The sequence below is a fragment of the Dipodomys merriami genome, unplaced genomic scaffold (genome assembly GCF_024711535.1).
Source record: "Dipodomys merriami isolate MVZ:Mamm:240054 unplaced genomic scaffold, mDipMer1.0.p SCAF_24, whole genome shotgun sequence".
In the NCBI taxonomy this organism is placed as follows: Eukaryota; Metazoa; Chordata; class Mammalia; order Rodentia; family Heteromyidae; genus Dipodomys; species Dipodomys merriami.
In genome coordinates this window covers 15424286-15437900 of record NW_027203826.1, presented here as the reverse complement: position 1 = coordinate 15437900, position 13615 = coordinate 15424286, and the positions used below count along the sequence as shown (strand labels likewise).

At 37.4% G+C, this 13615-nt stretch overlaps 1 protein-coding gene across 1 annotated transcript; it reads left to right on the top strand.

Annotated features, from left to right (window-relative positions):
* Positions 1–7812: 7812 nt before the first annotated feature.
* On the top strand, positions 7813–8730 carry LOC138835612 (olfactory receptor 2AJ1-like). Its single transcript, XM_070034082.1, has one exon. It carries the CDS (start codon positions 7813–7815, stop codon positions 8728–8730), a length of 918 nt encoding a protein of 305 aa, XP_069890183.1.
* Positions 8731–13615: the final 4885 nt, after the last annotated feature.

The window sequence follows — 13615 nt, the reverse complement described above, 5'->3', positions numbered from 1 at the left end:
GAAGGCTGAGATCTGAGGATCACAGTTCAATACCAGCCTGGCCAAGAAAGTCCATGAAATTCTTATCTCCTATGGACCACCAGAAAACTGGAAGTGGCACTGTGGCCTAAGTAGTAGAGTGCTAGCCTTGAGCTGAATAGCTGAGAGACAACACCCAGACCCAGACCCCCCCCCCAAAAAAAAAGAAAAGGAAAAAATCAAAATGGAAAAAATCTATGAGTCTATGAATCCCATAGCATACTAAATCAAAAACCTCATAAAGACTCAACAAAACAAAGATGTAAATCAATTTCATTGAAGAATATACATGTTTCATAGTGTGTACATATATATGTGCATATAAATGTGGATATATATCTATTCACTGATATCACTAATAAGTTTGAATTTAGCTCATTATGATTTCCTTCAATAACATTCAAGTCATTTGTTTTAAACTGATGATTCTTTGAAAGTACATGTTGTTTTGCTGTTTCAATGTTACTGTGCATATTGTTTGGCATTCAAACATTGCTTGGGGGTTCTAATCACCTGTATTCTTTTAGCTGATGCACTTTTAGTGTTCAGGAAAAAAAAAACAACAGTATAATGACTGTTTTGACTTGCTCTTTCTCACCACTGTGACTCAGAATCCAAGACTTTTCCCAAGGTATCCAAGAACTAAGTGCTAGCACTGCTAAGATTGAGGTAAACTCACTGGACTCCCTTGCAGATGGGTTGGTTCCCTTCTAAATTACTGTCCCTGAGAAGGATTTTTTTCTTTGTGTACTGGGAGACGTTTTTGCTGTTGGGAGTTTTAGAACTTGTGAGACAAACAGATTCCAAACCTAACTCATCTCCGCACACTAGTTTTGTACGTAGGCTAGAAAGCTTCTGAACTTTGGGCCACTGCTGAGTGAGATAGAGGTTTAGGAAAATGAAGAGTGCAGTGAACAGTTGCCCGGGATAGAAGGATGATGGCCCTGCTAGTCACTCTGCTTGCTCATCTCAGTGTTTACATACTCAGTGATTCACTCTTCTTGGGTAGGATTGTAGAAGTTTCATGGAGTCCTGATTTAAATCCTCATCCCTGGTCCACACACACACACACATGCAGAATGTAGCAGGAGGACTCTGTGCTTTAGACCCTTTCTGTCCATTCATTATCCTTGATGGAAGAAGCAGTTGGTCTCAAGTCATTTGTGGGATTAAGAGGCAGGTTCAATGCTCTGATTCACCAATCAGTCAACATGTGGTTCCAGAAGGGGCACTGTACATCAATACTGAGCAGCTACAGGGTAGGTGATGTTTCTGTCTTACCTTCAAGCAGTGAGAATCACTCCTGGCTGGGGAGAGTACAACACCATGCAAGAGGCACCCAAGATGCCATGTTGGGATTCAAGCTGTGCTACATGTCTTTCTTGGTGGTACTTAATCTGATGCCTCATTTTGCTTCTAGCACCTAGCTGCTGATGATGATACTGTAAGCACTCCAGCCTCTGGACTCTAGCTGAAAGTGTGTCAACACTTAGTTTTCTAAAATGCCAAGCTGTCTGAACAGCAATGGAACATTTTAGAGGAGAGAATCGAGAAGGTAAATAAAAAAACAAAGACAAAAAGACAAAAAGGACAAAGACATAAAGGTACTGATCTAATTGAAAACAAAGAGAAATGAAAGAAGGAAAATAGAGGAAGAAGGATTGAAATTTAAATATTTAGAGCCAGGAATAATAGATATTTATATGTCTTGTCTAAAATTGCAGCAACTTGGGAGGCTAAGGTAGAGAGATCATGAGTCTAAGCCAGATCAGATACTCTGGGGAGAACCTTTGCAAACAAAGATCTAAAGAAAACAAGATAAAAATAAGAGAAGTAAAGGGAGAATATGACATGGAAATGAAGAAAAAAATCAAAGGCTGAAAGAAAGAGGAGAGAGCGAGGAAAGGACAAAGGCAATAGAAAAGAAGAAAAGGAAGGAGGGAGAGAAATGGAAGTGAAATGATTAAATTAAAACATGATAAGCTCTAAGATTTCTAAATCTTTGCTTCATAATTAATACTAGACCATTTATTAATGCTTGCTAGGTATTTCTTTCCTAGTAGGGGGTATCTATGATGGCAGTCTTATTTGTTGCTTACTTCTTGTGCTTATTCTGATTGGTCCACTAAATGGATGATGGGGGGGGGTTGTTTTTTTGTTTTTCATGGAGATAATGGTTGAGATGCCAAGACAGAGGAACACTCCCATGCTTTGTATCCCCTGGAACAGATGTTCTTTCCTCTCTCTCCTTCTCTGACCATATAGACTCTTCCCACCTCCCTTGCTACTGTTTTCACTCTCAGTTCTACAGCGCTTGGTGGCCATTATCTGCATCAACACTTTTAGGATGCTGAACTTTCTCTCATCCTTACAGTTGGATATTCCTTTCCTTACTAAACCACTGAGAAGATAGATCCGGAGAATTTTCCCATGTTTTAAATTTTACTGCTAAGATTTACACACGGACACACATGTAACTGTAAAATATTATATTATTATACTCATGAAATATATTAAGCAATTAAGCAATTTTATTGTTTTATTGCTCATAATAGTCTTTAATTGCTTGTGAATACTAACAGCATCTTAAATAATCATACTCTCACTGGTCTTTACTAAAAATAACCAGTTAATCATCACAATTATACAAATTCTTATATTAAGTAAAATATTTCATTTGCTCCATTTCCTTGTCAAAATCAAATGATGGTGTAATGAAATACTCTGCCAATTATCAAATCCCTTATCAGCTCAGCTTCTCAGAATTGATGGATCCTTTGCTAATAACCAAAACAAGGAAATGTTTTAAGTCAATTATTTTGTTAATAAGTACATAACCAAAGAGAATTTAACTGTATCATTGGTATGAAAAAAATCACAGGTACAAAGTTTTAAAGAAGTTAATCTCTCTTTGGGAGTGTAACTGGGGGGTATGAGCTGGGACAGAAATGGAGGGCCTAAAATTTAACAAATATAGTGGTACTCACTAGACTTTATGTTGAAAATAAAATACATAACTTATGGATAAGTATGGCAGGGGAAAACTAGAAAAAAGCAAGGTAAGTTGTAACATTGTCTAAAAAGAAATGTATCTTTTACCTGACATAAGAAACTATAACCCCCTCTCTAAATCACCTTGAAAATAACAGTTAGAAAAATGAAAAGGTTAAATATTTATATGATAAATGTTCAACATAAGGACTAGAGTTCATAAAAGAATATAATAATTAATATCATAAAGGTAAGAATTATCAATGAATGGAATTTCAGTTTTTTCTTGACAAAAATAATATGGGATAAAGACATGATTATCTGCCTAGTTACAATGAATTTGATAAAACCTAAATTAATTCCATAATTTATGTTTAAACCTCAGATACACACAACAAAAATTGTGCTAACATTACAGAATGATTGTGTTGTTAATTTTATTCATAGAAGACAAAGCTGTTTTTGGCAGCCTGAGACTGCTCTGAGACACTAGGTGCACAGGAAATGACCTGCTGGCTCCAGCTCTCTGTCTGACTCCCTGGGGTTTGCTACCATTAAAACTATTACAGGCGCACTGCAGGAGCACCTTCTGCTAAAGAACAAGATAAAGGAACAAACAAGGCCTTGTGTCTCCAGCCATCTCCAGTTCTCCTGGGTTGCAGCTGTCCAGGAGGTAGCCTATTTCCCACACTTCCATAGTTCTCTGACTACCAGGTGCTGAAATTGATCATGTTTTAGGTGTTTTGCCTGGCACATGTTGAGTTTGTTTAATTAAGCAATATATGGAAAACATGTGCCTCAGAGCCACCATGACTATCTGTGGATACACTAGGTGAGAAAGCCAGTTTTATGAAGAAAGCCAGTTTTATGAAGAATATATAAAAGATGTTTTATGGGTATTAAGATGGTTAATATTCTATGTCAAGGATGGTTTCCTGGCTGCTGGTTTGTCCCGGGCCTGTTTTCTATGATGGTCATGCTGACTCTTTTGTGGGATTAATTTGACAAGTTCAGTTTCAGTCATGATGAAGATAATGTCATTGTGACCATTACTACAAGCTACCTGCTAATGTGGAGTTAGAAATAGGATCATGATGTTGGGGATTCGCGTATTATGACACAATGCTTTGAAAATTCAAAGGGCAAAAACAGTTTGTTAAAGCATTAAAAATGACTAAAAAGTAAAATAATGTGTGGATGAGCTGGCTGATTTCAGTAGAAGTATTTTTTTTTTACCACCTCTCAATTACTTATATATATGTCTGTTGCTGAGGATGCCAAAAACTCCTTTCTCTCTTAGAGTGCTGAATGGAAGCAGTTTATCAGTCAACAAGTAAGCAATGTATTTCTGATACTCTTAATTCTGCTGCATTTTTATTTAGTTACTGTAGCTTATCATCCCCTGGTGAGATTTGTCTCCTATTTCTTTGTCTGTAGTGGCTTAAATGCTAATGAACGTATTCAGCAATAAGAATCATACCAATAATTATAGATTCTAATGAAGGTTTCACCTGTGAAATGCTGGTGAGAATTTCACCCCGTCCCCCCCTCCCACCTCCAGGGAGACTCCATGGCATCTTTTGCTTATCTCTCTGGATTTTTTTTCTTTTAATGATTTTGCTTGTAATATCAGCACAATTATCACATCAAGAAAAAATACAATGAGAAAATTAGTACATTTGAACATATAAATGTGTAACAATATCAACAAAATTATCTCAAAACTTAAAGAAATCATTGTATTAATTACTGAAAACCTGAACATAGAAAGGGAACTAATTTAATTATCCTTACTAAAATTAAAGTATATAGTTTAATTTACAATTTCCTATGAAAACCAAATAAAATACTTTAAAATATCTGTGTTTAATGTCATTGGAGAATAGGGATAACATCAATTTAGCAGCATGGTAGAAATATTATGACACATTTGTGCTTATAGGTACAATAATATTTCAGAGCAGGGATGATTTCAGTAGTAACCAGCCATGAATTCTTTTAATCAAAATGAAAATATTAAAACTTAAACAATTCATCAGAAGATCCACTGATATTTTCCAATGCTTGCATCAGTATCATTATTTAATTAATGTTGGAAGCCAAAATGTTCATTTATGAAGAGATAGTTTTAAACTATATTACCACATATGAAATCACTAAATATACATTTTCTAGAAGTCACAAAAGAAGTAAAAGTAAAGTATTTTTATGTTATTATGGATTCTGAATAAATAATACTTTCTTTATTTTTCATTTAAGGTAAAAAAGTTTCTCATAACAAACACAGCCTAAGCAAGATGTTTTCTAATTTCTTTTTAATTTTCATAGGAAAGTGTTAAAAATAATGGTATTCTTTTAGTTTTCACTCACAGGAAACAAAAGAATAACTAGTTCTTTAGGACTTCAGTATTAGTCTTCACATGAGTGCATGGGGCTCATAGCAAAAACAGGGTTTTAGTAGCAGAAGCATCATTGTTCAGTTAACAAGCAAAATTATACAAGATTTTCTTATAGTGCAGTCAGTATAAACCACAAATCTATAGTCACAAAAAAATAATTTGACAATACAAAATGTAACATTTTACCTGATACTTTATCTTCCTATAATTTTTAATGTTCATATACAAGAAATAAAATGATTTGATTTGGAAAAACAAGTAAGTAATCAGTGTGCTGTGCACTATAATTTAACCTCTTATACTCTAAGTGGATACTTACTCAAAGTATCCACAGGTCATTAAACATTTTAAATTAGTTTATTTATTTATTTTTTGGGTCCGGTCATGGGGCCTGAACCCTGGGCCTGGGCGCTGTCCCTCAGCTCTTCAGCTCAAGGTTAGCACTCTATCACTTGAGCCACAGCGCCACTTTCGGCTTTTTTCTTTTTGCTTATGTGGTGCTGAGGAATTGAACCCAGGGCCTCATGCATGCAAGGCAAGTGCTCTACCACTGAGCCCCCTTCCCAGCCCAACATTTTAAATTAGTATCTTAGTTCATACAAGTAAACAGCACACTGTCACAGATACTCCATTCGGAGCTACTAAATTCAGGCAAGCAGATTTGATTATCATGGAAATGATGAGATTTACATATAATGAAGAATTAATGGGTAAATTGTGTATTTTCAACTGAACTAATGTGATATATTCAAAGGGGAGTCAAATTTTAAAACAATTTATCTTTAATTTTTACAACATAAAGTCAGAAAATTGTACTTCCAAAATGAATACAACCTTAAATTGAATTTTAAAAGTATCCAATAGCACTGAAATGTAAATAGGAAATTAATACCCAATTTCACAGGACACATTCATAAAGTACAATTACCAGGATTATGCCTTTTTAATAAAATTACCATACATAAAAATGTAAAATTATCTACAAATATCCAAGCTTTCAGATCATTCAATAGTTGTTTCATGCACATATGTTTATTATTTGGAAAACTTAATAACTTTATGGAAAGGCTTAGTATTTCTATCATAAGCAAATTTAGCAAACCAGATGCCCAGTGATTCTTTTTCTATGATTTGTGTAACCAGGCAACAATGATACTTACAAAACACTATGTTGGATATGAACTTTACACACTTGGAGGGGTGGGGGAAGGAAGGGATAGTGGGAGAAAAACAAAGGAGTGAGAAACAATGTTTTTGACAAGAAACATTAATTGTCTTGCTCATGCAACTATAAACCATCTGTACAGCATCTTTACAATAAAATAACATTTTAAAAAGAAAAAGAATAATAACTAGTTCTTTTACTAATTTTTAAATTTAAGGTGGATAGCAATCTTTTCTGATCAGCCGCAATGTACCCCAATATTGGAGGTGTTTTTTCAATTTTTTAAAAATTTTATTTGATTGTAAAGATGTTGTACAGAGGTATTACAGTTTATTGGAGGTCTTTTTGTGTAGAAAAGAGTAAGTCTAACATCAAGTTAGATTATTATGAGAAAAAACAAGAAACAACATTTGCTTACTTGATATGTTAGGAGTGTTGACCGTAATAAAAGTAATAGTTATGAAAATAATCATGACCAGGAAATCAAGGGTTGGAGTATGAGAATAAGACTTCAGAAGGTAGTACAAGAGTAGACATTCTTGAAATGGTGTCATTTGAGAAAAGACTGGAATTGCTGAAGTTTATGGCATGAATGAGTGGGGCACAGATGTCCATTCAAGATAGGGCATAACAACTATTGTTTATGTAAATTATTATCTTTAAAGCATGTTCCTTTCAAAGACAGATGAAGACACTTTTAATGTGCCTTTAAAATGTGCATCCTTTGTCAGTATAACATGTGGAGGAGATGGGGACAAACAAGTCGTTTAAAGATTCAGGTGGACCTGTTGCAACAATGAGAAGTACAAAATGTCATGTCAAAACCAGCTTTACAATGTCGGTGTGGGGGAGGGATGGAGGTATAATTGGGTGGGGGGAGGGGGGAGGCTGGGAAGGGAGGTGAAGGGTAAACAAAGGAGGAGGCTGCAATGCTTGGTAAGAAATGTATGTATTATCCTGCCCATGTAATTGTAGCCCCTCTGCACAGTATGTTCTCAAATAAAATAAAATTAAATTTAAAAAAATGTGCATCCTTAATTCATGTTATATTATAAATAGGTACTGTATTATAATTATTAAAGCAATTGAAACAACTGGTGTATATATATATATATGTATATGTGTATATATGTATATATGTATATATATACATATATATATATATATATATATATATATATATATATATACTTTCCCATTACTTATGCCATCTTTTTTATTTGTAGCTAAAATTTCATCATGGGACATGGGAATCACACATCCAATAGTGACTTCATACTTGTGGGACTTTTCTCTTCTTCTCAAGCAAGTCTAGCTTTCTTCTCAGGTCTATTTGTCATCTATGTTATGACCTTAACAGAAAATGCACTCATGATCCTCCTTATCCAAGGAGACTCACGACTCCATACACCAATGTACTTCTTGCTCAGCCACCTCTCCTTCATGGATATCTTGCACACTTCCAACATTGTCCCCAAGATGATCACCAACTTTCTGTCTGGCAGCAGAACTATTTCCTTTGTGGGGTGTGGCTTCCAGCTGTTCTGGTCTCTTGGTCTACTGGGTGGTGAGTGCCTCCTCCTGGCTGCCATGTCCTATGATCGCTATGCAGCCATCTGCCACCCACTGCGCTACCCAGTGCTCATGAAGGATGCTGTCAGCAGGCCCATGGCTGCAGGGGCCTGGCTGGTTGGGACCCTCAACTCCATAGTTCACACAGTAAATATCATGCATTTATCCTTCTGTCATTCTAGGGCCATTGATCACTTTTTTTGTGAAATCCCTGCTTTGCTGACACTGTCCTGCATAGACACATCACACTCTGAAAGAATAATATATTTAAGTGGAATTATTTTTCTATTGACCCCTTTCTCTATCATTTCCTTATGTAAAGAAATGAAATCCTCACAGGCACAGAAAAAATCCCTTTCCACCTGTTCCTGTCACATGGGTGTGGTTATAATGTACTATGGATCATGTATCTTCACCTATATGAAGCCAAGGTCCTACCACACTACAGGCCAGGATAATTTTCTGTCCATATTCTACATCATTGGCACACTTATGCTTAACCCCATCATCTATAGCTTTAGGAATATGTATGTTCTGGCATCTATTAAAAATATACTCCAAAGCAACTTACTGAACAAAAAATGAGTAGAAAATTCATATATTTTGTACTGCCTTTTCACATGTAGTAACTTAAGGCTGATTATTGGGCTTGTATTATTTTACATATTTTATGTCAGTACGGTGGCTTAAATTGAAGACCTCAAGCTATCACTAGGCCCTAGGCTGCTCTCTGACATTTAAACCGCAACATCACTGGTAGTTTTTTTTGGGGTGTGTGTGTGTGTCTGTGCTTTTTCTTTTCCCCTCCTGATACTAGGGCTTGAAAAACTAGGGTCTAGTAACTGTGATGTTTTATGCTAAAGACTAACCCTCTACCACTTGAGCCGCAGCTACACTTCTGTCTTTTTGGTGGTTAAACGTAAGTGTCTGATACACTTCCTTGTCACAATGGCTGTGATTATGGTCCTCAGAAAACAGCCTCCTAACTAGATGGAATTACAGGTATGATTACTTGCACCAGCTCACTGCTACTTTGGTTTGCTTAATTTGTGTTTGTTTTGAGCACTTGAGTACTTGGACTGGCTTCAAACAATGATTCTCTGATCTCAGTCTCAGCTTGTGGAGTTATTTGCTATCACACAGGTTTTTATGATGTTTTTTGATAAACCTATTAATATTTTTACAGATAGTGCTTACATTGCTCATTCTGTTCCCTTGCTAGAAATTTCACCCGCTATTAAAGCTTCCTCCAATGCGGCATTTTTATTTATTCAGCTTCGACAGCTAATTCAGGCCAGGAGGCATCCGTTTTTTCTGGGACACATTAGGGCACATTCTGATCTCCCTGGCCCTCTTACACAGGGTAACGTTCAAGCTGATGTGGCCACTTGTTCCATTTTTCCAGTTTTTGTTGGGTTTGTCCAAAAGGCTATAGAATTACATAATCTCCACCATATAAATTCCCAGAGTCTTCGATTGCTTTGTAAAATTACTAGACAACAAGCACGGGAGATAGTAAAGGCATGCCCTGCCTGTGTTGTCTCCCTTCCTGTACAACACCTGGGTGTTAACCCCCGTGGACTGCTACCTAATCAAATCTGGCAAATGGATGTTACCCATTTTCCTGAATTTGGAAAAACAAGATATATACATGTCTCAACAGACACATTTAGGGGGTTCGTTTTTGCTTCACCACAATCAGGAGAAACTGCCAAAGATGTTCTCTCTCACCTTGTTTTAGCCTTTTCTGTAATGGAAAACCAACCCACATAAAGACAGACAATGGCCCAGCCTATACCAGTGCCAAGTTTAAACAGTTTTGTGCTATTTTTCAGATTTGTCATACTACTGGGATTCCCTATAACCCCCAAGGTCAGGGCATCGTGGAACGAGCCCACCACACCCTAAAAACCTGGCTTACTCACCTCAAAGCCTCTGTCTTTTCATTTTCCACTCCTAGGGATTGCCTTAGTCACACATTGTTCGCCCTTAATTTTCTAACTCTGGACAATGAAGGCCACTCGGCAGCTGACAGGCATTGGCACCCATCTTCCAGTTCTGCTTGCCCGTCTGTCATGTGGCGAGACCCCCTTACAGGCAAATGGAAGGGCCTAGATTCTGTTCTTATCTGGGGGCGAGGTTCAGCCTGTATTTTAGATCAAGAACAAGCGGCCCCAAGGTGGCTGCCAGAACGCTTGATAAAACAGGTGAATGGCTTACCACAACCTAGGGGAAACCTTCCCCCTGAGGATGATTCCTTTTCTCTTATAGTTGCAGCTAGAACTCCAGACGTGGACCCTCCTGTTTGAAGTGTTTCTTTTAAAGGGGTTTTGTATACGGTGGCCTTGGCCCTCCAGCTACAAAAAATCTCATGACCACTCTTTTGGTGTCCCCTGCAAATGCAAAAGGGGATTTTATTCGGCCCCCGGTAGCTGGAGCCAAACGGTTGACTGTGGAAACAAAGTGACTTACCTTTGCGCAACAGTACAGACCAACATCAGAGGAATGCTTTAAATAAGCTTGTAACTTTTATTAAACAACAGATTGATCTCTTGGCTTCTAAGTCCATACAGGTTCATCACCATCACCTTGATATGGCAGACCAAGGCATTAAGATCTAGGATTTACCCCAGGCTTTTAATTAGTGTTTTGCCATGAGCTTGTTCCAGGGGGAACCCCCCCCCTTCTTTTTTCTTATTTAGAAAACCCTTCTCCTTATTCATAACTTCTGACCATTCAACGGGCGAGACCTATTGCCATAAGGGATAGGTTCGCCCCTCCTCCTATAGGCCCCTCCGCTTGGGGGAGGATGCACCTATGTGAGGAAGAAAAAATGCTCTAATCAAGGGTGCAGGTAAGACTGCAGGGGGATGGATCCGCGAGATCCCAAAACCCAAGACCCCTGAGTGGCAAGCTGTGGTGCATGATGGTTGGCATGCATACCCACAAGCCGTCTCCTCAAAAAACATGCCAAGGCCTGTAAAATTCCCCTCCCTGAGTGAGGACGCTTGCTCGGGAGCAGAGAAAAACCCTGGGCCCTTAGAGGAACAGAGATTCTGTCACCCCCTTAAAAAGAGCAGCCAACAATTGATGGTCAATTTTCTAAATAAGAAAGGGGGAGATGTCGGGAGCCAAAAGTTGAGTCTCTCAACATAATAGGCTTGACTATCTCACTGGAACATCTTGAGGCTGAGTTTACAGAATCCGACCCTCATCCTGCCCTAAGCAAACATCCTGCAACTGCTAACGACCACCCTTTCCCCCTGCCCTAAGCAAACATCCTGCACTGCTACGGCCAATGAAAAAGCTTCCTTATTCCAAGCATATAAATAACCCTGTGTGAAAAATAAAAATTTGCAGCTTGATTAAAACCCCTGTCTTGCTGTCATTCTTCGTGTCTCTTGTCCCTTCATTTCTTCTCACTTAGGTTCACTGCCCTCGTTGACGTCCTGCGGGTCGGGACACTGATTAGCTATTATTATTGATCAGATTCCTTGGTACCCTGCAAAATATCTCTTGAAAGACATTTTGTGAGGCTGGGAAGGTGACTCAGTGGTAGAGTGCTTGCCTTGCATGCCTGAGGCCCTGGGTTTGATTCCTCGGCACCACATAAGCAAAAAGAAAAAAGCCAGAAGTGGTGCTATGGCTCAAGTGGTAGAGTGCTAGCCTTGAGCTGAAGAGCTGAGGGACAGCACCCAGGCCCAGAGTTCAGGCCCCACGACCAACCCCCCTCCCCACAAAAAAAGAAATTTTGTATTTTTCTTAAGAAAAAAAGTAAGAATTTTTGGATTATTTTGTCTATCTAGGTAAATAACATCCTTGGGATTTTGATGGGGATTTTGTTGAATGAATTATATATATACATATATAATTTTTTGACTGTATGGCCACTGTCACAATATTGATTGTACCTATCTATGAAATGGAACCTTTCGATTTCCTGGTATCCTCTTTGATTGTTTACTTCAGATTTTTATAGTTTCACTATAAACATTTTTACATCTTTGGTTAGGTTTAGTCATCAAAAGGCCTAATATAGCCAAAGCAATGCTAGGCAAAAATAACAATGTGAGTGGTATCACAATACCAGATCTCAAGCTCTAATAAAGACCTATCACAAAAAAAAACAACAGCTTAGTTTTTCACAAAAATAGACCTAAAGATCAATGGAATAGATTAGAACCCATAAATAAAATCACACACATACAGTTATGTGATAATTGGTAAGGAAACCAAAGACATAGAGTGGAAGAAAAATAGCCTCTTCAGTAGTTGGTGTTGGGAAACCTGAGTATCTATACACACACACACACACACAAACAAAAAACCTAAGTGAATCACTAGTGGTCATGATACACTAATATCACATCTAAGTGGATCAAAGATCTCAATGTCAGACCCAAAACATTGTAACTACTGCAAGAGAGCAGGAGAAACATTAGACCTTATAGGTATAGGTAGAAACTTATTCAAAAGGCCCAGGAACAAAACAGATAGGAAAGAGACTTGAAAGTGGGACCACATCAAAATGAAAAGTTCCAGCACAGCTAAAGACATAGTTGCTAAACTAGAAAGACAGCCAACAGAGTAGGAGAAAATCTTTACCAGCCACATATAAGACAAAGGTCTGATATCCAGTATATACAAGGAGCCCAAGAAACTAACCCCTCTCAAATCTAATAAACCAATCACTGAATGGGCAAGGGAGCTGAGGAGAGAACTCTCAGAAGAGCTAAGAATGACAGAGAAACATTTGAGGAACTACTCATCATCCATAAAGGAAATGCAAGAGAATTTAACTGTCATTGGTATGAAAAAAAATCATAGGTAGAAACATTTAAAGAAGGTTAAAGAATGTTAAAGAATATCTCTTTGAGAGTATAACGGGGGAGTCAAAGAAATGGGGGGGACTAAGGAATAAATACAGCAGTGGTCCTCACTTGATATATTGTTGAAAATGACCTATACAACTTACAGATGAGTATGGGAAGGAAAATCTAGGAGAAAGCAAGGGAAAGTGTAACATTGTCCAAAAAGAAATGTACTTTTTACCTGACTTATGTAACTATAACCCCTCTCTACATCATCTTGAAAATAATAATTCAAAAAAGAAAAAAGGCTAAATATTTAGGCAAAATGTACACATGTGGACAAGAGTTCTTAAAATGGTACAATAAATAATATAATAAAGGTAAGACTTATAAATGAATAGAATTTTAGTGTTTTCTTAACAAAAATGACATGTGATGAAGTCATGATTATCTGCGTGTCATAATCAACTTGATAAAATAAAATTAATTCCATAATTTCCATTTTAAACATCAATTATACATAATAAAATTTTGTTAACATTACCAAATGATTGTTGTAATTTTTTTCATAGAAGATAAAACTGTTCATGGTAGCCTGAGACTGCTCTGAGACACCAGATCCACAGGAAATGACTTGCTGGCTCCAGCTCTCTGTCTGA